This window comes from Hordeum vulgare, chromosome 6H (genome assembly GCF_904849725.1).
Source record: "Hordeum vulgare subsp. vulgare chromosome 6H, MorexV3_pseudomolecules_assembly, whole genome shotgun sequence".
Lineage (NCBI taxonomy): Eukaryota > Viridiplantae > Streptophyta > Magnoliopsida > Poales > Poaceae > Hordeum > Hordeum vulgare.
Window position 1 is genome coordinate 153,424,146 of NC_058523.1, and position 23,241 is coordinate 153,447,386.

At 45.2% G+C, this 23,241-nt stretch overlaps 1 protein-coding gene across 2 annotated transcripts; it reads right to left on the bottom strand.

The window, feature by feature from the left end:
- Positions 1-4,487: 4,487 nt before the first annotated feature.
- Positions 4,488-7,230, bottom strand: LOC123402401 (protein YIF1B-B-like). Of its 2 annotated transcripts, none has more exons than XM_045096320.1 (5): positions 7,037-7,230; positions 5,758-5,921; positions 5,577-5,675; positions 5,331-5,482; positions 4,488-5,234 (listed from the first exon to the last, which is right to left on the bottom strand). In XM_045096320.1, exons 2-5 carry the CDS (start codon positions 5,917-5,919, stop codon positions 4,853-4,855), a joined length of 795 nt encoding a protein of 264 aa, XP_044952255.1. In that variant the 5' UTR covers positions 5,920-5,921; positions 7,037-7,230; the 3' UTR covers positions 4,488-4,852. The 2 variants fall into 2 exon arrangements, with proteins under 2 accessions (XP_044952255.1, XP_044952254.1); XM_045096319.1 differs by having other exon boundaries at positions 5,758-5,936.
- Between the last annotated feature and the right edge of the window lie 16,011 nt (positions 7,231-23,241).

Here is a 23,241-nt window from a genome sequence, read left to right on the forward strand (position 1 = left end):
CAAACCTGACAGGGGGGCCCCACTGGTCAGCCTCTCTGGGACTAATCCCGCGCTGACCAGCCCTAACTGAGGTTTGACTTGGCCTTGGGCCCACTTGTCAGCGAGTGATTAAGTCAATAATCGGCTGGGTTAGCTTGCCACGTCGACCTCCACCGGCGGCGAGGTCGTCCTCGCCGGCGGGGAGCCTTCGGCGACCACCAGCACGGCGGAGGGGCTCGGAAACGGCGCACAGGGGGCCAAATGTTGCGCGGAGAGCACCAGAGGAACGGCACGTCTCCCGCAGCTTCATTTCTGCGCCTAGCCGGGGCTGATCTGGCCGGAGATGACGCCGGCGACGAGCTTGGCGGCGGCCAAGGCTCGGGCGTCATCGGGGTCTTTGAATAAGAGGGATCTACGATCGGTTCTTAGCTGCTACGGCATCTACGCGTCGTCCTGGAGCTGTTGGTGCCCTCGGAAGGACGAGCTGGACATCGGAGGGCTACCGGCGACGAACGGCAGCGGCGGTCCTCGTCGGGCTCCGGTGAAACTAGGGCTAGAGGAGGGGATCGATGGGGAAAACTTAGGGGAAACGACCGCATGCTCACAGGGAGTGCAGAGTAGAGCTTAGACGGCTCGGGGAAGGCCTGGGGGCGACGAATCGACGGGAGAGGTCCGACGGCCGGAGGAGGAAGACGACGGCGTTGCGGGCGTTGCAGGGCTCGAGGAGGCTTCGGCTTCTGCAGAGACGACCAGGGCGACGAGGCGGAGCTAATGGCGTGCTCTGGGAGGGGATCCTATGGCCAGGGGCATGGGCAGCTCGAGCTCAAGCTCGGCTCTAATGGCGGCAGCAGGGAGAAGGAGGGGATCCGGGAGGAGGGGAAGAACCGAGGCGGGGAATGGATAGGGGAAGCTCTGGGGAGCTTATCCCCGTCGTCGCCAGCGCGAACCGGCGGCCAGGCAGGCACGCAGGTGCGTGGCCGCGCCGGAGGAGGCGGCGGCCACCTCCTGCTGCCTACTGGCGCGAGGGAGGGGACGAGCGGGGAGATGGGCCGGGCCAGGCTTGGGCGACAGGTAAGTCTTTTTCCATTTCCTCTGTTTTTGTTTTTCTGTTTTGCTAATTATTGTATTGCTAATTAATTCAGCTCCAAAACAAAAAGTAAAAAACTATTTTAGACCTCCTGAAATATTTGTTATAATATCCCCACTCATTTCCAAGGTTTTCAACATTTTTGGAAAATTATAGTTTCTGATTTCAATTTTTAAATTTGAAACCAGTAGCTTTTGCATTTATTTAAAATGCTTAAAGTGTCAAGAAAATAGTTTTCTCCAATGCTCATTTACTTTCATGATTTATCAGAAAGTTTGAACATTTCTTGAGGCCATTTTGGGTTCATTGATTTTGAACTAGTTGAAATTTCCTTTAATTGAAATGGTGGCTAGGGTTTTGAGTTTTTCCTTTGCCACTTTGTTGTTTTTGTTGAAACTTCTTAGATGCAAATGCAAAGAAGACATGAGCACAATGCTATCTTGCTTAACGGTTAGGGATGTGACAACTCACCCCCACTCAAAATAATCTCGTCCCGAGATTTAGAAGTCGTTGGGAATAACGCAGGATACTCAAGTCGGAGACGATCCTCTCTTTCCCAAGTTGCCTCCTTTTCAGAATGATTTGACCACTGAACTTTAAGAAACTTGAGGTTTCGACGTCGAGTGGTACGCTCAGCTTGATCAAGAATACGCACGGGGTATTCTCGGTAAGAAAGGTTATCTTGTAGATCAAGCGTTTTGTGGTCCACTTCACGGATAGGATCCGAAAAGCAACGCCTGAGTTGCGAGACGTGGAAAACATCATGAACCTTGGAAAGATGCGGAGGAAGTTCCAACTGGTAGGCAACTTCTCCTCGTTTGGCAAGAATGCGAAAAGGACCAATGTAACGAGGAGCCAATTTTCCCTTGATACCGAATCGATGGGTACCCTTCAAAGGTGTAACCCGAAGGTAAGCCTTCTCGTCAACTTCAAAGGTCACAGCCTTATGATGACGATCATATTGGCTCTTTTGACGAGACTGGGCTGTTTTCAACTTTTCACGAATAATGCGAACCTGCTCTTCTGCATCCTGGATCATATCCGGGCCAAAGAGTTGCCTCTCTCCGGTTTCTGACCAATTTAGAGGGGTTCGACATCTTCGTCCATAGAGAACTTCAAAAGGGGCTTTTCCCAAGCTTGATTGATAACTATTGTTATAAGAGAATTAGGCGAATGGAAGGCACTTCTCCCAATTCATACCGAACGAAATAACACAAGCTCGGAGCATATCTTCTAGGATTTGATTCACTCTTTCTACTTGACCACTTGATTGAGGATGGAAAGCAGTGCTAAAAGATAGGTGAGTCCCCATGGCATTCTGAAAACTTTCCCAAAAGCGAGAAGTAAAGATACTCCCATGGTCCGAGTTAATTTCCAGGGGAACACCATGAAGAGACACTATTCGAGAGATATATAACTCTACTAGCTGGCTAGCTGTTATACTCTCACGAACAGGAAGAAAATGAGCCACTTTGGAAAGACGGTCAATGACCACAAAGATAGCATTATTTCCTTTCTTGGTCTTGGGAAATCCGGTAATGAAATCCATGCTAACTTTATCCCATTTCCACTCAGGAATAGCTAAAGGTTGAAGGGTGCCAGCAGGACTTTGATGTTCTGCCTTAACTCGGCGACAAACATCGCAGTTAGCAACGAACTCAGCAATTTCTCTCTTCATCCTAGTCCACCAGAACCTCTGGCGTAGGTCCTGATACATCTTAGTACTACCGAGATGAATGGTGAGAGGGGAATCATGAGCCTCCTTAAGGATTAACTGCCTTAGATGTGGGTTCTTAGGAACCACTAAACGATTCTGGAAGAACACCACACCTTGATCATTCATGGAAAATTCTTTAGCGTTTCCGCTAAAAATATTCCCCTTGATTCGTGATATACCCTTGTCACGCTTTTGGCCAGCTATAATTTGATCCTTAAGAGCTCTCCCCGGACTTGGCCCGCCTTGATACACCCGGTAACAAAGCTCAACATTGGGGTCGTTGCTTCTACCGGTGAAAAAAATAGAATACTAGTATAACGTTGCTAATAACACGCTATTGCATTTTGAGCCATATCTCGCTAAATAAATTAATGTACAATACATAATATGCACGTCTTATGCTCCCTGCTCCCGTTTAAACACACTTGTGCTTTTAACGTGAACTAATCCATGTCTCCATCTAGTATTAACCGATGCCACCTAGGATTAACTCGTGCTTTCAATCAATATCAAGCTCGTGCTTCCAATTTGAAGCACAAACTATGTTTCTGAAGCGCATCTCTCATGCGGAAAGCACACTTATGCTCTATGTAAAAGCCCAAGAAAAAAAATTGAAAAAAGAAACAAAAAATGAGAACCTAAACGATCAAGCAAAATCCAAAAATCCGAACAAACTGAAAAACCATGAAAACCCAAAGAAAAAGGACTCATGCATTAGGTGCATCTAGTGCACGACACGGGACGACTATTGGACGCATCACTTGGCGCACTCACGTGCTCTTCCAGAAAGTGCCCCTCACGAGGTGCCCCTGGTTAGTTGCTCCCAGGGACAAGGGCTCACAGTCGAAGAAATAAAGAATGAAAGCTACCCATAGTAAAACAACGACCACTACCCAAATTGGTGTTCACATAATTTGCCACTCGATTGTGTTAGATTACTAAACTTCTGTTGTTTTAAGAAGAACTCGATACTTGTTAAGGTTTGGCTACAATTCGGTCGATTGCGACTTAACAAAATTTCAGTCAAAGTGGCATTAGCATAGTTGTGGTGCCACGAGCGGCACAACTCAATGTTGCAACCGGTGAGATAACATGCTGCAAATTGTGATATAGATGTTGCAAGACGTGATGCAAACAAAGAGAATATGTGAAAGCTGCAACTGGTGGGAGTACATGCTTCAAGTGGCGATGGAAGATGTTGTTACTGGTGAGGATGTGTAGGGAGAGATGAGGATGAACGACGTGACCATTGAGACAACATGTTGCAACCAGCAACAACATAGGCTACTGTTAATGGGACGACATTGTTGTAAGGGCCGTTGAACAATGGTCAGTCCAACACGTATCTCCGCTCAAAGATCCTGGCTACGCAATCGGCTGATAATTGGTTAAGTGTTAAGTCAAGCCTTGGTCAACTAAGTTTTAACAATACCATATTTGTTACTTTACATGTTGGTTCTCCATAAAATAAACGGCCCAGAATGGTATTTCAAATTTTTAATAAGGTCATTCATGTAAAAGTGGGAACAACCATCCAAGGTATTTTGTCTTCACAGGAATACAAAAGAAGAGCTTCCAATGAACTGTAAGATGGTGAATATGGACATAAAGGACAAATCTGAAAAATGGCTAAGCTGTAGACTGGGGAAAATATTTAGTAGAATAATCTAGTGAACATCGTGCAAATTGCTGGAACTAGCAAAGTAAAATCGGATATAGTGACATCTTTAATTCTAGACTGGAGAACGTAATCTTCATCATCCAAGTGAAACAGGGGGCCAAAAACAAAATATCAGATCCAAGGTGGTACACGAGGAATCAAAATGTATACGTGTAGTAATTCATCTCCATCCTATCCTAAGTGACCATAGTTCATTCACCTCCAGCAGAAAACGAAAACGGTAGTTACATGCGCTTTCATCCGTTTATCCAGATAGCTCTACTGGCTTCACAAGAGGCTAAGCAATTAGGTAAGCTATTACCAAGTTCACCAGGGAAAGTTAACCACCGAGTGTATCCTGCACAGGATCCTCTTTAAGGTCGATTCACGTTACCATACGACGGGAAGATCAACCACTGATGTTGCCGAGCCAGAACAGCATCGGGAACTGCACGACCGCCAGGAAGAGCAGAAAGTAGTGGTTTCGACTCAGATGCCGCTCGTAGCTCCTTGGTCCACCCAGAAGAACCCTCTTCATGGTCTTCACAAGGAACACGCCAGTGCAGAGACAGAACCATGGCATGATGAAGTAGTATAAGTAGCTCCAGAAGATGCGGGCCAGCATCGCAAGAGATGTGCCAGCAAATCCATACCCAGCATACGCCACAATGTCTAGCAATGGTGCTTCACCACTGCCCAGGGAGTACAGCAAACCTTTGATGAGGACGACTTGCAGAAACCAGCCAACTAGACCTCTTGTGAACTGTAGGGTCAGTGCCTCAGGGGTAAACCTGTATCACCGAACAAATCACATTTAGATGATTCAGTCATGTAAAGTGTGCAGTGGTTCTCCAGGTAGAAGACAGAGTGCTACACGCTGTATTTACCTTCCAAGAACTCCCAATGCGTATCCAGCAATGACAATGTAGGTGCCAAAGGCCATCAAAGGGATGTACAGGTCTGGTGCATTGATATCCTGAATTGGAGGTTTGTAGGATAGCCTTCCTCCTACAGGTTCAGTTATTCTCGTCCAATGGCCCTTGAGGAAGACAATAAACACAACATGCGTGTTATGAGACTTCAGAGTATGCAAATCTTGCAACGAAAAAGGGAGAGAGGACAACAGCGCTTACCCTGTGAAAGAAAGGGAACAAGACGACCTTCAGTTTGTTCCTCACATACTGGCTGTTGACTTGAAAGTAGTATTGAGGGTCGGACAAATATTGAGTAATCTGACACAATTGAGTGAGGTTAGCTTGGCAGGTTTCAAAAATATCATCCACAAAAGAGAACTGAATAAAGTTGAAGACATACATTGCTCTGCATGAACTCAGAACTAGAACCAAGAAATTTCTCTCCGTATGCTCCAAGTCCAGTACGGATCAGCCCAGGTCCAGCACCATACATGGCACTTTCAAAAGGATTTGGTGGTGCATTTGTAGGCCTAGGACCTAAGCCACCCAGATCACTATTCATTGCTGCCATGATAATAACTGAACAGACAGTCAGAAAACAATGCATTCAGAACAGTATAACAAAAGAAAACTGTGCTCAAAAGTATTTTGCAACAAGTTGAAGTCGAGAATCATAAGATGGTCTGAATCCAATTGATGATCAACAAACAGCAACCAAAATTCACAAGTAATACTAAATGATCCCAACTCCCAAGTCAAGAGAAGGAAAGAACAGCAGAAACAAATCATAGCTCAATGAATTTCATGACATAACACCCATCCTTCCAAGATGAAGTGGTGATGCTAACGAGAATTTGTCATAAAAACTACTTTGACAGAAATAGAAGGAAAGACAGCTGATCCACATGAGCACATCTCATTTTGGCTAGTGCAGCCTGTTGCCTTAGTTTAACAACTAACATTCCACAGTAACACGATGGCCTAACAGGAAGTACTGTCCACTAAGACTTTTCTTGGCCAAAGAGAAAAATGCATCAAATTATTATTGCACTGATTTGAGCCTTTGAGGCCATTCCATAATCTTTAACTGGATAAAAAAAAAAAAAAAGCCACCATGGCAACTGAGTGCACGGTCCTAAATCCAAGATTTTACCCGTTCCTATAATTACTTTCTGATGAACTACAAAAGTAACAGGGTCCTCGAGGTTTACCCAATGTTCCATCCATCAATCCAGTTATTCTCAGATCTACGACACGCTATTCTACAACTTCTTTCCCAAAAGATAACCACACTAATCTATAGTTCCCTTGAAAATCCATGGCAGGGCAGCCGCCGTAAACTACCTTCTTCCTGATCCGATCCCAAATTCCAGTGGCGGACCTAACGTGGGGCACGCGGGATCAGTCGAACCCGCTATTTCTTCCGATTTCGAAACGAATTGCTACCCGAAGTCAACGCAGCAACGAAGTACGATGGGGACGAGAAGGATCGGAGTGCCCGCTCCAGAAAGTAAGGTTCGCATCAGAGTGCTCACAGCAAAGACAACTCATACGAAACAAGTATCTCAGAACAATCCAAGCAAGCTCGGGTTCCTCACAAACAGGGGTGGATCTAGATGGTGCGCCGGGGCGTGAACCAGCGCACACCCAAAATTTGTGGAGATTAGTTTGGGGTTTACCTCAGGAACCAATGCCGTCCAAGATCGCGAACGGAGTGGGGGCACCCGGGGGGGCGATGAGGTGGAACGGAGACGGCGACGGCGGTGACGCGCGTGAGAGGCGGAGGGCTGTGCTAGAGCCGCGTTCGCCGTTGCGTCAGATCGGAGCTTGGGCAGTCAGAAAACGGTGAGCAAAATTGTGGTTCTTTTCTTTCCTATTTCTAAAGATTTGAGTTTACCGTGAGTTTACTTAGAGCAACGACCCGTATCCGTCCGGCCCGCAAAACGTGTTTGCGGTTTGCGAAAAAATGCACGGATGCAAACCCCGCATAACGGATCCATAAAAAAGCATATTCGTGTAATATGCTTTTTCAGACCCCGTGCGGACTGAAATGTCCCTCCCACCAACCACTTTCGTTTATATGCGGGGAAAATCCGCGAATACGCAGGTTGGGACCGAGATTTTGCCGTGCCCCGCAAAAATATTTGCGGGCCGGGACGGGATGCGGGGTCTGATCGGACAGATTTTTTAGCCCCAATCTACATTTTGACGGTTATTTTTCGGGGTCGGGACGAGATGGGGGGGGTCTGATAGAATTGCTCTTAGACCAAACAAGAAGGAACTATGAATTATGGCACAAAGACAGTGGATTTCGATTTTGAGTTACCAGCCACCACTCACAAAAAAAACAATCATACTGTCAAACAATCAACTGCATTACTAACAGAGCATTCAGGTTTAGAAACTATGAATTATGGTGATAAATTTATGCGTGTCACAATTCTCAAAACTATATTGCAATTGTTGGTTTCTTTAAGGGAAATATCAGGTCTAATAGTACATTGCAGCGCCACCGTGCCTGGCCGGAACCTGTACGCCCTCTTCTCCTTCTTCTCCGTCAGCGACTGCGGCTCCGACTTCGAGCGAGGGGAGCACTTCTTCTTCGCCGCCACCACGTGCTTCGTGCGACCCATCGCCGGTGGGGAAAGCAGGCAGAGCGAGTGTGAGTACTTCTATACTACTCCCTCCGTTTCAAAATAACCGTCTCAACTTTGTACTATCTCTAGTATTAAATTGTAATAAACTTAAGACATTTATTTTCTGATATATTTCGATGGGGAAAGCACGCAAGGAGAGAGAGTGTAAAGTCCTTGTATTTGCCGGCTTGTAACAAGATCATCCTCATGTTTAAAAAATGCTTCAATACACTCCTTAGACTTGCAAACACGAGATAGAGATGATCATGTGTACATTTAAAGATAGGTTCCATGTTTCTCCATTGTCACATGAGATGCGGTTTGGTGCAGCCAAACCGATCTCGCGCACTCGAGTTGAGCTGAGTCGAGACCAACCGAGCCGCATGTCCATCTTAAAAAAATCCTAAATCTCTCAAATCCCTAACCTGAACCTTTCTTCTCTGTAAAGATGGACGGCTAGAGCATGACTAACGCCCGTTGTTCGGCTTCGGTGGAGCGTGTGCAACAGCGAGACGTCCCCCGTAGGCTGCGCCGCGGTTTTCACCGGAGGGTTGTGCGCTAGATCATTTTTCGCAGTAAGTGTAGGGTTGCGGCTAGCCACGGCTCCGGTCGAAGACCGTACGTCTGTTCTTCGCATGCACGCCGGAACGGACGCTCTCAACGAGCTCTACCGAGGGCTGGTTATGGCGGCGACAATCTTTGGCGACCGAAGCGATGAGCCGACGCGGACTGCAAAGGTTGTTGTCGTGGAGAATATGTACTTGAACAACTCCAGCACAGTGGACATGAAACAACAGAGACCCTCTCAATTTTTGCTATGAATGTGAACTTATATAGCTCTAGCCTAATTGACATGAAACGGTAAAATAGACATGAATGCGTTCGAACTGATCTATGACTTTTGCTATGGTTTGAAAGTGCATTTGAATTGGTCGAGCAAATTAGACAGAAAATTATCTGCAAATAAGAAACACCATGGTATGAAATGAGAAACATCATGCCAATTTTAGAACAACACGAACATGTGTATGAACACAATCTGACAGTGAACGGACAAACAAGTTCATATATGACAACATAGAACAGTAAAAAGGAAGTTTTTAAAAAAGATAAACAAGTTCATACATAACATCATCTAGCAAGTTTAAAAAATAAATATGCAATGATCTCTCGGTCCCTAAATACATCAAACATGCTTGTCCTTCTTGGCATTTTAAAACCTCTCGTAGACTGACTGAAATTTCCTATTTTGGCATTCTTTTGCTCGCCCATACTTCCGTCATTTCCTTGCCTTTCCTGCTCATTTCTCGCCCTCATTTCTGATGATCACTGGAACTCTCATGATCTCTGCAACTCAAACCGCCCCTCCAATGCTTGTTGCCTTGCTTGCTCCTCCCTTCGCATGTATTCTTTCATACCTTGTTGGATTTCACGCTCGTCTTCCTACGTCGTAAAAAATTGTGCTTCTTCATATATTTGTGCGTCCTCAACATGTTTTCTCTTCTCGTGTGCAACTCTTTTTCTCTCTACAACTCTCTTATTTTTGTTTTTCCTTCGCTTGTTTATTCCTAGCTTGTATAGCTTGCTTTTTGTTATCTGCTAGGGCTTTTTTGCTTCTTTTTCATGTTGTGCCTTTTGCTTCCTTTCCTCGGCTACTTTTCTTCTTTCTTCAACAACCAGTTGTTTTTGTTGCAACAAAGCTTTCTGTTTCTCCTCTTTCTCCAATTTTTTTGCTGTTGTTTGCTCTTTCCTCTTCTGCCCAACATGCAAAATCTTCAACTCTTCTTTTCCAAGCTTTGCCATTGCTGCATTAATTTTTGCCTGCTCTGCAGTTTCTATATTCTCAGTTGTTGCCCTCGGTTTGGCTATTGCTAGAACTTCTCTCTTTCTAATAACATTACCCTCTTTTGTTATAGTAGTTGGTTGCACGGGGGATTGGCTCTCGACATGATCTGCAATAAAAGAAGATCCATGCAGAGGGTCTGGTTCAGGTTGCTCCATGTTCTGGCATGCTTGATGCTGCAAGTATACAAGAAAAAAATCAATATTAATAAGAAGACAAAGCTCAATAATAATAGGAAGACAGGGCTCACTTATGAAAAAGCGCACAAAACACAATAATAAATGAAGAAAACAATATACCTCTTCCATCAATGAAGAAATGATAGTATCCTCGTAATTAAGTGGATCATGGTGTGCCAACTCCATAGTTTGCAAGTTTGGCTCCTAAATTGTGAAATCAGATAATTACTAAGTAAATTATGGAAAATGACAGATATGATTCAATGATTATTGTACCTGTGTTATGACATGAGCTTCTTCATCAGAGGAGACCTCCGGCTCTGCTCTCACTCTAATCTTTTGTCCCTTTTTCTTCAGTTTAAGGCCTAGTTCGAAATCTTCGCATCCACCAATGTTATGTCCTACAGCTCCACAATGCCTGCAATGAATAACAGCCCCACCCCTCCCAACTTTCTTCCATGCCCTCCCCTCTTTCTCTTCAAGTTGTTTTCTTCTATTCTTTTGTTTTCTATCCTTCTTCGTTGTTACTTTGTGTGGAATTATTTCATTGCCAAACATGCTCTGCCACTCCCTTACATCCTTGCAAAGCATAATTATGTGCGCATATGCCTTGCAGTATGTCTCAATGGAGTACATTTGTGCACCATTGATTATGGAGGAATCTTCTCATATCTACAAACTAAAACACCATGACAACAAGGAATCCTTGTTAGATCTCATCTCCTACAACTACATTTCATCAAGTTTATGTCAACACTCAACTGAACACCTCTATCATCCACTTCAAATATGCCCATTCCAGTTGGATCTGCAATGCAAGTATTTACTGCATCAATATGCATATTAAGTCTTTTTCTAATTTTGGGGCATATAGGACCAGACCACTTTTGGGATTCCTCCTGCTTACCACATATTCTCCCCATGCACTGCCCTGTTATCCTCTAAATCATGCTTAATAAAGGAAGCTCTCGTGCATCTAAGATATGTTGGAAATATGCCCTAGAGGCAATAATAAAATGGTTATTATCATATTTCCATGTTCATGATAATCGTCTATTGTTCATGCTATAATTGTATTAACAAGAAACAGTAATACATGTGTGAATAAATAGATCACAATGTGTCCCTAGCAAGCCTCTAGTTGGCTAGCTCGTTAGTCAATAGATGATCATGGTTTCCTGGTCATGAGCATTAGATGTCATTGATAACGGGGTCACATCATTGGGAGAATGATGTGATGGACAAGACCCAATCCTAAGCATAGCACTAGATCGTATTGTTCGTATGCTAAAGCTTTTCTAATGTCAAGTGTCTTTTCCTTCGACCGTGAGATTGTGCAACTCCCAGATACCGTAGGAGTGCTTGGGTGTATCAAACGTCACAACGTAACTGGGTGACTATAAAGGTGCATTACGAGTACCTCTGAAAGTGTCTGTTGGGTTGGTACGAATCGAGATCGGGATTTGTCACTCCGCGTGACGGAGAGGTATCTCTGGGCCCACTCGGTAGAACATCGTCATGAGCTCAATGTGACTAAGGAGTTAGTCACACGATGACGTGCTACCGAACGAGTAAAGAGACTTACCGGTAACGAGATGGAACAAGGTATAGGTATACCGACGATCGAATCTCGGGCAAGTTCTATACCGACAGACAAAGGGGATTGTATACGGGATTGATTGGATCCTTGATATCGTGGTTCATCCGATGAGATCATGTGGAGCAAGTGAGAGCCACCATGGGTATCCAGACCATGCTGATGGTTATTGGCTGGAGAGGTGTCTCGGTCATGTCTGTCTGTCTCCCGAACCCGTAGGGTCTACACACTTAAGGTTCGATGACGCTAGGGTTATAGGGAATTGTTATATGAGGTTACTGAAGGATGTTCGGAGTCCCGGATGAGATCACGGACGTCACGAGGAGCTCCGGAATGGTCCGGAGGTAAAGACTGATATATATGATGGATGGGTTTGGACGCCGGAAATGTTTCGGGCACCACCGACAAAGTGTCGGGACCACCGAAAGGGTTCCGGAGGCCCACCGGGAGGGGCCACAAGCCCTGGAGGGCTACATGGGCCAAGTGCGGGAGGGAACCAGCCCCTAGGTCGGCTGGTGCGCCCCCCCCCCCCCACACCGAGCCCATGCGCACTAGAGAGGGAGGGAGGGGAAACCCTAGGCGCAGGGGAGGCCCAAGGCCCACCTAGGGCGCCGCCTGTTGGGGAACGTCGCATGGGAGACAAAAAAATTCCTACGCGCACGAAGACCTATCATGGTGATGTCCATCTACGAGAGGGGATGAGTGATCTACGTACCCTTGTAGATCGTACAGCAGAAGCGTTAGAGAACGCGGTTGATGTAGTGGAACGTCCTCACGTCCCTCGATCCGCCCCGCGAACAATCCCGCGATCAGTCCCACGATCTAGTACCGAACGGACGGCACCTCCGCGTTCAGCACACGTACAGCTCGACGATGATCTCGGCCTTCTTGATCCAGCAAGAGAGACGGAGAGGTAGAAGAGTTCTCCGGCAGCGTGACGGCGCTCCGGAGGTTGGTGATGATCTCGTCTCAGCAGGGCTCCGCCCGAGCTCCGCAGAAACGCGATCTAGAGGAAAAACTATGGAGGTATGTGGTCGGGCAGCCGTGAGAAAGTCGTCTCAAATCTGCCCTAAAAGCCCCATATATATAGGAGGAGGGAGGGGGACCTTGCCTTGGGGTCCAAGGGATCCCCAAGGGGTCGGCCGAGCCAGGGGGGAGGACTCTCCCCCCCCCCCAAACCGAGTCCTACTTGGTTTGGTGGGAGGGAGTCCTTCCCCTTTCCCACTTCTCCCTTTTTTTTTTCCTTTCCTTTGATTTTTTCTCTCTTGGCGCATAGGGGATTGGTGGGCTGTCCCACCATCCCACTAAGGGCTGGTGTGACCCCCCCAAATGCCTATGGGCTTCCCCGGAGTGGGTTGCCCCCCTCCGGTGAACTCCCGGAACCCATTCGTCATTTCGGTACATTCCCGGTAACTCCGAAAACCTTCCGGTAATCAAATGAGGTCATCCTATATATCAATCTTCGTTTCCGGACCATTCCGGAAACCCTCGTGACGTCCGTGATCTCATCCGGGACTCCGAACAACATTCAGTAACCAACCATATAACTCAAATACGCATAAAACAACGTCGAACCTTAAGTGTGCAGACCCTGCGGGTTCGAGAACTATGCAGACATGACCCGAGAGACTCCTCGGTCAATATCCAATAGCGGGACCTGGATGCCCATATTGGATCCTACATATTTTACGAAGATCTTATCGTTTGAACCTCAGTGCCAAGGATTCGTATAATCCCGTATGTCATTCCCTTTGTCCTTCGGTATGTTACTTGCCCGAGATTCGGTCGTCAGTATCCGCATACCTATTTCAATCTCGTTTACCGGCAAGTCTCTTTACTCATTCCGTAATACAAGATCCCGTAACTTACACTAAGTTACATTGCTTGCAAGGCTTGTGTGTGATGTTGTATTACCGAGTGGGCCCCGAGATACCTCTCCGTCACACGGAGTGACAAATCCCAGTCTTGATCCATACTAACTCAACTAACACCTTCGGAGATACCTGTAGAGCATCTTTATAGTCACCCAGTTACGTTGCGACGTTTGATACACACAAAGCATTCCTCCGGTGTCAGTGAGTTATATGATCTCATGGTCATAGGAATAAATACTTGACACGCAGAAAACAGTAGCAACAAAATGACACGATCAACATGCTACGTCTATTAGTTTGGGTCTAGTCCATCACATGATTCTCCTAATGATGTGATCCCGTTATCAAGTGACAACACTTGCCTATGGCCAGGAAACCTTGACCATCTTTGATCAACGAGCTAGTCAACTAGAGGCTTACTAGGGACAGTGTTTTGTCTATGTATCCACACAAGTATTGTGTTTCCAATCAATACAATTATAGCATGGATAATAAACGATTATCATGAACTAAGAAATATAATAATAACTAATTTATTATTGCCTCTAGGGCATATTTCCAACAGTCTCCCACTTGCACTAGAGTCAATAATCTAGTTCACATCACCATGTGATTCCAACGAATCCAACACCCATATAGTTATGGGGTCTGATCATGTCTTGCTTGTGAGAGAGGTTTTAGTCAACGGTTCTGAAACTTTCAGATCCGTGCGTTCTTTACAAATCTTTATTTCATCTTATAGATGCTGCTACTACGTGCTATTCGGAAATGCTCCAAATATCCACTCTACTATATGAATCCGTTTCACTACTCATAGTTATTCAGATTAGTGTCAAAGCTTGCATCGACGTAACCCTTTACGACGAACTCTTTAACCACCTCCATAATCGAGAAAAATTCCTTAGTCCATTTGTTACTAAGGATAAATTTTGACCGCTGCTAGTGATTCAATCATGGATCACTCTCTGTACCTCTCAACATACTTTGAGTCAAGGCACACTTCAGGTGCGGTACACAGCATGGCATACTTTAGATTCTACGGCTAAGGCATAGAAGACGACCTTCGTCTATTCTCTTTATTCTGCCGTGGTCGGGTTTTGAGTCTTACTCAAATTCACACCTCACAACGCAACCAAGAACTCCTTCTTTGCTGGTCTATTTTGAACTCTTTCAAAAACTTGTCAAGGCATGCATCTTGTTGAAACTTCTATTAAGCGCTTTCGATCTATCTCCATAGATCTTTGATGCTCAACGTTCAAGTAGCGTAATCCAGGTACTCCTTTGAAAACTTATTTCAAACAACCTTGTATGCTTTACAGAAATTCTACATTACTTCTGATCCACAATATGTCAACCACATATACCTATCAGAAATTCTATAGTGCTCCCACTCACTTCTTTGGAAATACAAGTTTCTCATAAACCTTGTACAAACCCAAAATCTTTGATCATCTCATCAAAGTGTATATTCCAACTCCGAGATGCTTGCACCAGTCCATTGAAGGATTACTGGAGCTTGCATACTTGCTAGTATCTTCAGGATCGACAAAACCTTCTGGTTGTATCACATACAATGTTTGCTCAAGGAAACCGTCGAGGAAACAATGTTTTGACATCCTACGTGCAATATTTCATAAATAATGCAGCAACTACTAACATAATTCTAACAGACCTTTAGCATCGCTACGAGTGAGAAAGACTCATCATAGTCAACTGTTTGATCTTGTCGAAAACATCTTTGCGACAAGTCGAGCTTTTCTTAATAGTGACTTATCACCATCATCGTCTGTCTTCTTTTAAAGATCCATTTTTACTCAATAGTCCTATGACCATCAAGTAGTTCTACCAAAGTCTACACTTTGTTTTCACACATGGATCCTCTCTCGGATTTCATGGCTTCCAGCCATTTGTCGGAATCTGGGCCCACCATCGGTTTCTCCATAACTCGTAGGTTCACTGTTGCTCAACAACATGACCTCCAAGACAGGGTTACCGTACTACTCTGCAGCAGTACGCAACCTTGTCGACCTACGAGGTTTGTAGTAACTTGATTCGAAGCTCAATGATCATCATCATCAGCTTCCACTTCAATTGGTGTAGGCGCCACATGAACAACTTCCTGCGCCCTGCTACACACTGGTTGAAGTGATGGTTCAATAACCTCATCAAGTTCTACTACCCTCCCACTCAATTCTTTCGAGAGAAACCTTTCCTCGAGAAAGGATCCGTTTCTAGAAACAAACACTTTGCTTTCGGATCTGAGATAGGAGATGTACCCAACTGTTTGGGATATCCTATGAAGATGCATTTATCCGCTTTGGGTTCGAGCTTATCAGACTGAAACTTTTTCACATAAGTGTCGAAACCCCAAACTTTCAAGAAACGACAGTTTAGATTTCTCTAAACCTCAGTCTATACTGTGTCATCTCAACGGAAATACGCGGTGCCCTATTTAAAGTGAGTGCGGTTGTCTCTAATGCATAACCCATAAACGACAGTGGTAATTCGATAAGAGACATCATAGTATGCACCATACCAAATAGTGCGTGGCTATGACGTTCAGACACATCATCACACTATGATGTTCCAGGTGGCATGAACTGCGAAACAATTTCCACATTGTCTTAACTGTGTACCAAAACTCGTAACTCAGATATTCATTTCCATGATCATATCGTAGACAGTTTATCCTCTTGTTACGACGAACTTCACTCTGAACCGGAATTGAACTTTTCAACATTTCAGACTTGTGATTCATTAAGTAAATACTCCTCTATCTACTCAAATCGTCAGTGAAGTAAGAACATAATGATATCCACTGCGTGCCTCGGCACCCATTGGACTGCATACATCAAAATGTATCACTTCCAACAAGTTACTATCTTATTTCATCTCAATGAAAACAAGGCCTTGCTCATGTGGTATGATTTGCATGTCACTAGTGATTCGAAATCAGGTGAGTACAAAGATCCATCAGCATGGAGCCTCTTCATGCAATTTATACTAACATGACTCAAGCGGCAGTGCCACAAGTAAGTGGTACTATCATCATCAACTCGTATCTTTTGGCACCAATATCATGAACATGTGTAACACTACGATCGAAATTCAATAAAACCATTAAAGGTGATTATTCAAGAAAATAGAGTAACCATTATTCTCTTTAAATGAATAATCGTATTGCAATAAACACGATCCAATCATGTTCATGCTTAACGCAAGCACCAAATAACAATTATTTAGGTTTAACACCAATCCCGATGGTAGAGGGGGCGTGTGACGTTTGATCATATCAACCTTGGAAACACTTCCAACACGTATCGTCACCTCGCCTTTAGCTAGTCTCCGTTTATGCCGTAGCTTTCATTTCGTGTTACTAATCACTTAGCAACCGAACCGGTATCCAATACCCTCGTGCTACTAGGAGTACTAGTAAAGTACACATCAACATTATGTATATCAAATATACTTCTCTCGACTTTTGCCAGCCTTCTTATCTACCAAGTATCTAGAGTCGCTCCGCCTCAGTGACTGTTCCCCTTATTACAGAAGCACTTAGTCTCGGGTTTGGGTTTAATCTTGGGTCTCTTCATTAGTGCAGCAACTGTTTTGCCATTTCACGAAGTATCCCTTCTAGCCCTCGCCTTTCTTGAAACTTAGTGGTTTCTCAAACCATCAACTATTGATGCTCCTTCTTGATTTCTACTTTCGCAGTGTCAAACGTCGCGAATCGCTCAAAGATCATTGTATCTATCCTTGATATGTTATAGTTCATCACGAAGCTCTCAAAGCTTGGTGGCAGTGACTTTTGGAGAACCATCACTATCTCATCTGGAAGATTAGCTCCCACTTGATTCAAGTGATTGTCGTACTCAGACAATCTGAGCACACGCTCAACGATTGAGCTTTTCTCCTTTACTTTGTGGTCAAAGAATTTTGTTGGAGGTCTCGTACCTCTTAACAAGGGCACAAGCATGAAATCAAAATTTCATCTCTTTAGAACATCACTTATGTTCCGTGACGTTTAAAACGTTTTCGGTGCCTTGCTTCTAAGCCATTAAGTACTTTGCACTGAACTATCGTGTAGTCATCAGAAACGTGTATGTCGGATGTTCACAGCATCCACAAATGACGCTTGAGGTGCAGCACACCGAGTGGTGCATTAAGGACATAAGCCTTCTGCGCAGCAACGAGGACAATCCTCGGTTTTACAGACTCGGTCTGCAAAGTTTGCTACTATCAATTTTCAACTAAATTTTCTCTAGGAACAAAAAAAAACAGTAGAGCTATAGTGCAAGCTACATCGTAATTCGCAAAGACTATTAGACTATGTTCATGAAAATTAGTTCAATTAATCATATTACTTAAGAACTCCCACTCAAAAAGTACATCTCTCTAGTCATTTGAGTGGTACATGATCCAAATCCACTATCTCAAGTCCGATCATCACGTGAGTCGAGAATAGTTTCAGTGGTAAGCATCCCTATGCTAATCATATCAACTATACGATTCATGCTCGACCTTTCGGTCTCATGTGTTCCGAGGCCATGTCTGCACATGCTAGGCTCGTCAAGCTTAACCCGAGTGTTCTGCGTGTGCAACTGTTTTGCACCCGTTGTATGTGAACGTTGAGTCTATCACACCCGATCATCACGTGGTGTCTCGAAACGAAGAACTGTCGCAACGGTGCACAGTCGGGGAGAACACAATTTCGTCTTGAAATTTTAGTGAGAGATCACCTCATAATGCTACCGTCGTTCTAAGCAAAATAAGGTGCATAAAAGGATTAACATCACATGCAATTCATAAGTGACATGATATGGCCATCATCACGTGCTTCTTGATCTCCATCACCAAAGCACCGGCACGATCTTCTTGTCACCGGCGCCACACCATGATCATCCATCAACGTGTTGCCATCGGGGTTGTCGTGCTACTTATGCTATTACTACTAAAACTACATCCTAGCAAAATAGTAAACGCATCTGCAAGCACAAACGTTAGTATAAAGACAACCCTATGGCTCCTGCCGGTTGCCGTACCATCGACGTGCAAGTCGATATTTCTATTACAACATGATCATCTCATACATCCAATATATCACATCACATCGTTGGCCATATCACATCACAATCATACCCTGCAAAAACAAGTTAGACGTCCTCTAATTTTGTTGTTGCATGTTTTACGTGGTGACCGAGGGTATCTAGTAGGATCGCATCTTACTTACGCAAACACCACAACGGAGATATATGAGTTGCTATTTAACCTCATCCAAGGACCTCCTCGGTCAAATCCGATTCAACTAAAGTTGGAGAAACAGTCACTTGCCAGTCATCTTTGAGCAAAGGGGGTTACTCGTAACGATGAAACCAGTCCCTCGTAAGCGTACGAGTAATGTCGGTCCAAGCCGCTTCAATCCAACAATACCGCGGAATCAAGAAAAGACTAAGGAGGGCAGCAAAACGCACATCACCGCCCACAAAACCTTTTGTGTTCTACTCGAGAAGACATCTACGCATGAACCTAGCTCATGATGCCACTGTTGGGGAACGTCGCATGGGAGACAAAAAATTTCCTACGCGCACGAAGACCTATCATGGTGATGTCCATCTACGAGAGGGGATGAGTGATCTACGTACCCTTGTAGATCGTACAGAAGAAGCGTTAGAGAACGCGGTTGATGTAGTGGAACGTCCTCACGTCCCTCGATCCGCCCCGTGAACAATCCCGCGATCAGTCCCACGATCTAGTACCGAACGGACGGCACCTCCGCGTTCAGCACACGTACAGCTCGACGATGATCTCGGCCTTCTTGATCCAGCAAGAGAGACGGAGAGGTAGAAGAGTTCTCCGGCAGCGTGACGGCGCTCCGGAGGTTGGTGATGATCTCGTCTCAGCAGGGCTCCGCCCGAGCTCCGCAGAAACGCGATCTAGAGGAAAAACTATGGAGGTATGTGGTCGGGCAGCCGTGAGAAAGTCGTCTCAAATCTGCCCTAAAAGCCCCATATATATAGGAGGAGGGAGGGGGACCTTGCCTTGGGGTCCAAGGGATCCCCAAGGGGTCGGCCGAGCCAGGGGGAGGACTCTCGCCCCCCAAACCGAGTCCTACTTGGTTTGGTGGGAGGGAGTCCTTCCCCTTTCCCACTTCTCCCTTTTTTTTTTCCTTTCCTTTGATTTTTTCTCTCTTGGCGCATAGGGGATTGGTGGGCTGTCCCACCAGCCCACTAAGGGCTGGTGTGACCCCCCCCCCAAATGCCTATGGGCTTCCCCGGAGTGGGTTGCCCCCCTCCGGTGAACTCCCGGAACCCATTCGTCATTTCCGGTACATTCCCGGTAACTCCGAAAACCTTCCGGTAATCAAATGAGGTCATCCTATATATCAATCTTCATTTCCGGACCATTCCGGAAACCCTCGTGACGTCCGTGATCTCATCCGGGACTCCGAACAACATTCGGTAACCAACCATATAACTCAAATACGCATAAAACAACGTCGAACCTTAAGTGTGCAGACCCTGCGGGTTCGAGAACTATGCAGACATGACCCGAGAGACTCCTCGGTCAATATCCAATAGCGGGACCTGGATGCCCATATTGGATCCTACATATTCTACGAAGATCTTATCATTTGAACCTCAGTGCCAAGGATTCGTATAATCCCGTATGTCATTCCCTTTGTCCTTCGGTATGTTACTTGCCCGAGATTCGGTCGTCAGTATCCGCATACCTATTTCAATCTCGTTTACCGGCAAGTCTCTTTACTCATTCCGTAATACAAGATCCCGTAACTTACACTAAGTTACATTGCTTGCAAGGCTTGTGTGTGATGTTGTATTACCGAGTGGGCCCCGAGATACCTCTCCGTCACACGGAGTGACAAATCCCAGTCTTGATCCATACTAACTCAACTAACACCTTCGGAGATACCTGTAGAGCATCTTTATAGTCACCCAGTTACGTTGCGACGTTTGATACACACAAAGCATTCCTCCGGTGTCAGTGAGTTATATGATCTCATGGTCATAGGAATAAATACTTGACACGCAGAAAACAGTAGCAACAAAATGACACGATCAACATGCTACGTCTATTAGTTTGGGTCTAGTCCATCACATGATTCTCCTAATGATGTGATCCCGTTATCAAGTGACAACACTTGCCTATGGCCAGGAAACCTTGACCATCTTTGATCAACGAGCTAGTCAACTAGAGGCTTACTAGGGACAGTGTTTTGTCTATGTATCCACACAAGTATTGTGTTTCCAATCAATACAATTATAGCATGGATAATAAACGATTATCATGAACTAAGAAATATAATAATAACTAATTTATTATTGCCTCTAGGGCATATTTCCAACACCGCCGCCCCCCCCTTTCCCTGCCCTGGCCGCCACCCCCTCTCCCATGTGGGTTGCCGCACCACCTAGGGTGGGAACCCTAGGGGTGGCGCACCCCCCTCCCCTCCTCCTATAAATAGTGGGGGTTTTGGGGCTGTTGGAGACACCGTTTTCCCTCTCCCTCGGCGCAGCCCTGCCCCCCTTCTTCCACCTCTCCCACGGTGCTTGGCGAAGCCCTGTCGGGAGACCTCGTCTCTCCATCGACACCATGCTGTCGTGCTGCCGGTGATCTTCCCCAACCTCTCCCTCCTCCTTGCTGGATCAAGGTGCGGAAGACGTCACCGGGATGCACGTGTGTTGAACGCGGAGGTGCCGTGGTTCGGCACTAGATCAGAGTTACACCGCGATCTGAATCGCCGCGAGTACGACTCCATCAACCGCGTTCTAGTAACGCTTCCTCTTAGCGATCTTCAAAGGTATGAAGATGCACTCATCCCTCTCTCGTTGCTGGTCTCTCCATAGGAAGATCTGAATATGCGCAGGAAATTATTTGAATTTATGCTACGTTACCCAACAAGATATACTTATTGAACACTTCAGAATTATTGTTCAACAACACATCACACTTGGGGAATTCATTTTGAAATGCCCTCACCCATGTTTTAGGTTCTAACTCCTCCAACCAATCATGAGCCTCTTTGTTTATAACTAACATTCTAATCATGTTCTCCCTCCACTAACCATAGCTCTTGTCGTCCTGAATTCAACAAGCTTTAGTTTGCTTGATTCGGAGTTCGTATGTGAAAGTTATGACAATTTCAGTATCCAGCGGTCGTACCGCTCATGGTGCCAGCGGTAGTACCACTTCTGGAGCGGTACTAGTTTCTTACTACCGCTCTTGGGCGGTAGTACCTCTTCCTCGAACTTTCTTTGCATGTACAACCTCAACGGTGGTAGGCACGATAGTAATTTTTTACTACCGTGTGGTAGTACCGCTCCGCTCGGGCTGTGAGTGGGGGTAATGGTTGGATTCTTTCCCCCACTATATAAAGGGGGTCTTCTTTCCCATTGGATTGTATCCATCTGTTGATCTCGTGTTCTTCCCCATTGTTGACCTTCTTAGGGCTTGCTAACTCTCAGTCCCTCTAATGATTCTTGCTAGTTCTTGAAGGAAAAGAGAGAGGAGATCTAGATCCACATCTCCACCAATCACTTTCTCCTCTATGTGAGGGGAACCCCTCGGATCTTGATCTTGGAGTTCTTTGTGAGGTCCTTGTTCTTCCTCACATATTTCTCCATAGATTTTGTTGTTGTGGAGGGATTTGAGTGTGAGGGACTTGACCACTTCGTGTGTTCTTGCCATTGCATTAGTTGCAATAGTTTGAGTTCTCCACGGTGATACGTGGAAGTGAGAAGTTGATAAGCTTATTACCCTTGGGTATTTGGTACCCCTAGAAGCTTGATGGTTCCTCGGAGCTCAATCATTGTGTTGTAAAGCTCCTGCAAGCGTCGGGGTTTCCAATTAAGTTGTGGAGATTGCCCCGAGAATTTGTGGTCACCTTGAAGCCATATGCCATTGTGGTGAAGCTTCATGGTGTTGTTGGAGCCTCCAATTAAGTTGTGGAGATTGCCCCAATCTTGTTTGTACGGGTTCGGTTACCGCCCTCAAGGGTGCCTTAGTCGAATCAAGGCATCTTGCATTGTGCGAGGGCATGAGGAGATTACGATGCCTTAGTGGCATCTTGGGGAGCATTGTGCCTCCACACCGCTCCAAACGGAGATTAGCATCCGCAAGGGTGTGATCTTCGGGATACATTGTCGTCTGCGCGTGCTTCGGTTATCTCTTACCCAGACCCTTTACATATGCATTTTACTTTGTGATAGCCATATTGTTTCTTGTCATATATCTTGCTATCACTTCGTTGTTTATCTTGCTTAACATATGTTCTTGGTGTACATAGGTGAGCCTAGTTGTTTTAGGTTTTGTGCTTGACAAATTAAATGTTAGTTTTATTCCGTATTTGCTCAAGCCTAAACCATAATTATTTTAAAGCGCCTACTCACCCCCCAGACCCTTTACATATGCATTTTACTTTGTGATAGCCATATTGTTTCTTGTCATATATCTTGCTATCACTTAGTTGTTTATCTTGCTTAACATATGTTCTTGGTGTACATAGGTGAGCCTAGTTGTTTTAGGTTTTGTGCTTGACAAATTAAATGTTAGTTTTATTCCGTATTTGCTCAAGCCTAAACCATAATTATTTTAAAGCGCCTACTCAACCCCCCCCCCCCCCCCCTCTAGGCGACATCCACGTCCTTTCAGCATGACATGCATAAATTCAGAAAAGTAACACATGAAACAAGCATCAGTTTCTCAAATAAGAAATTCAAAGAAAAGCATGTTAGAAG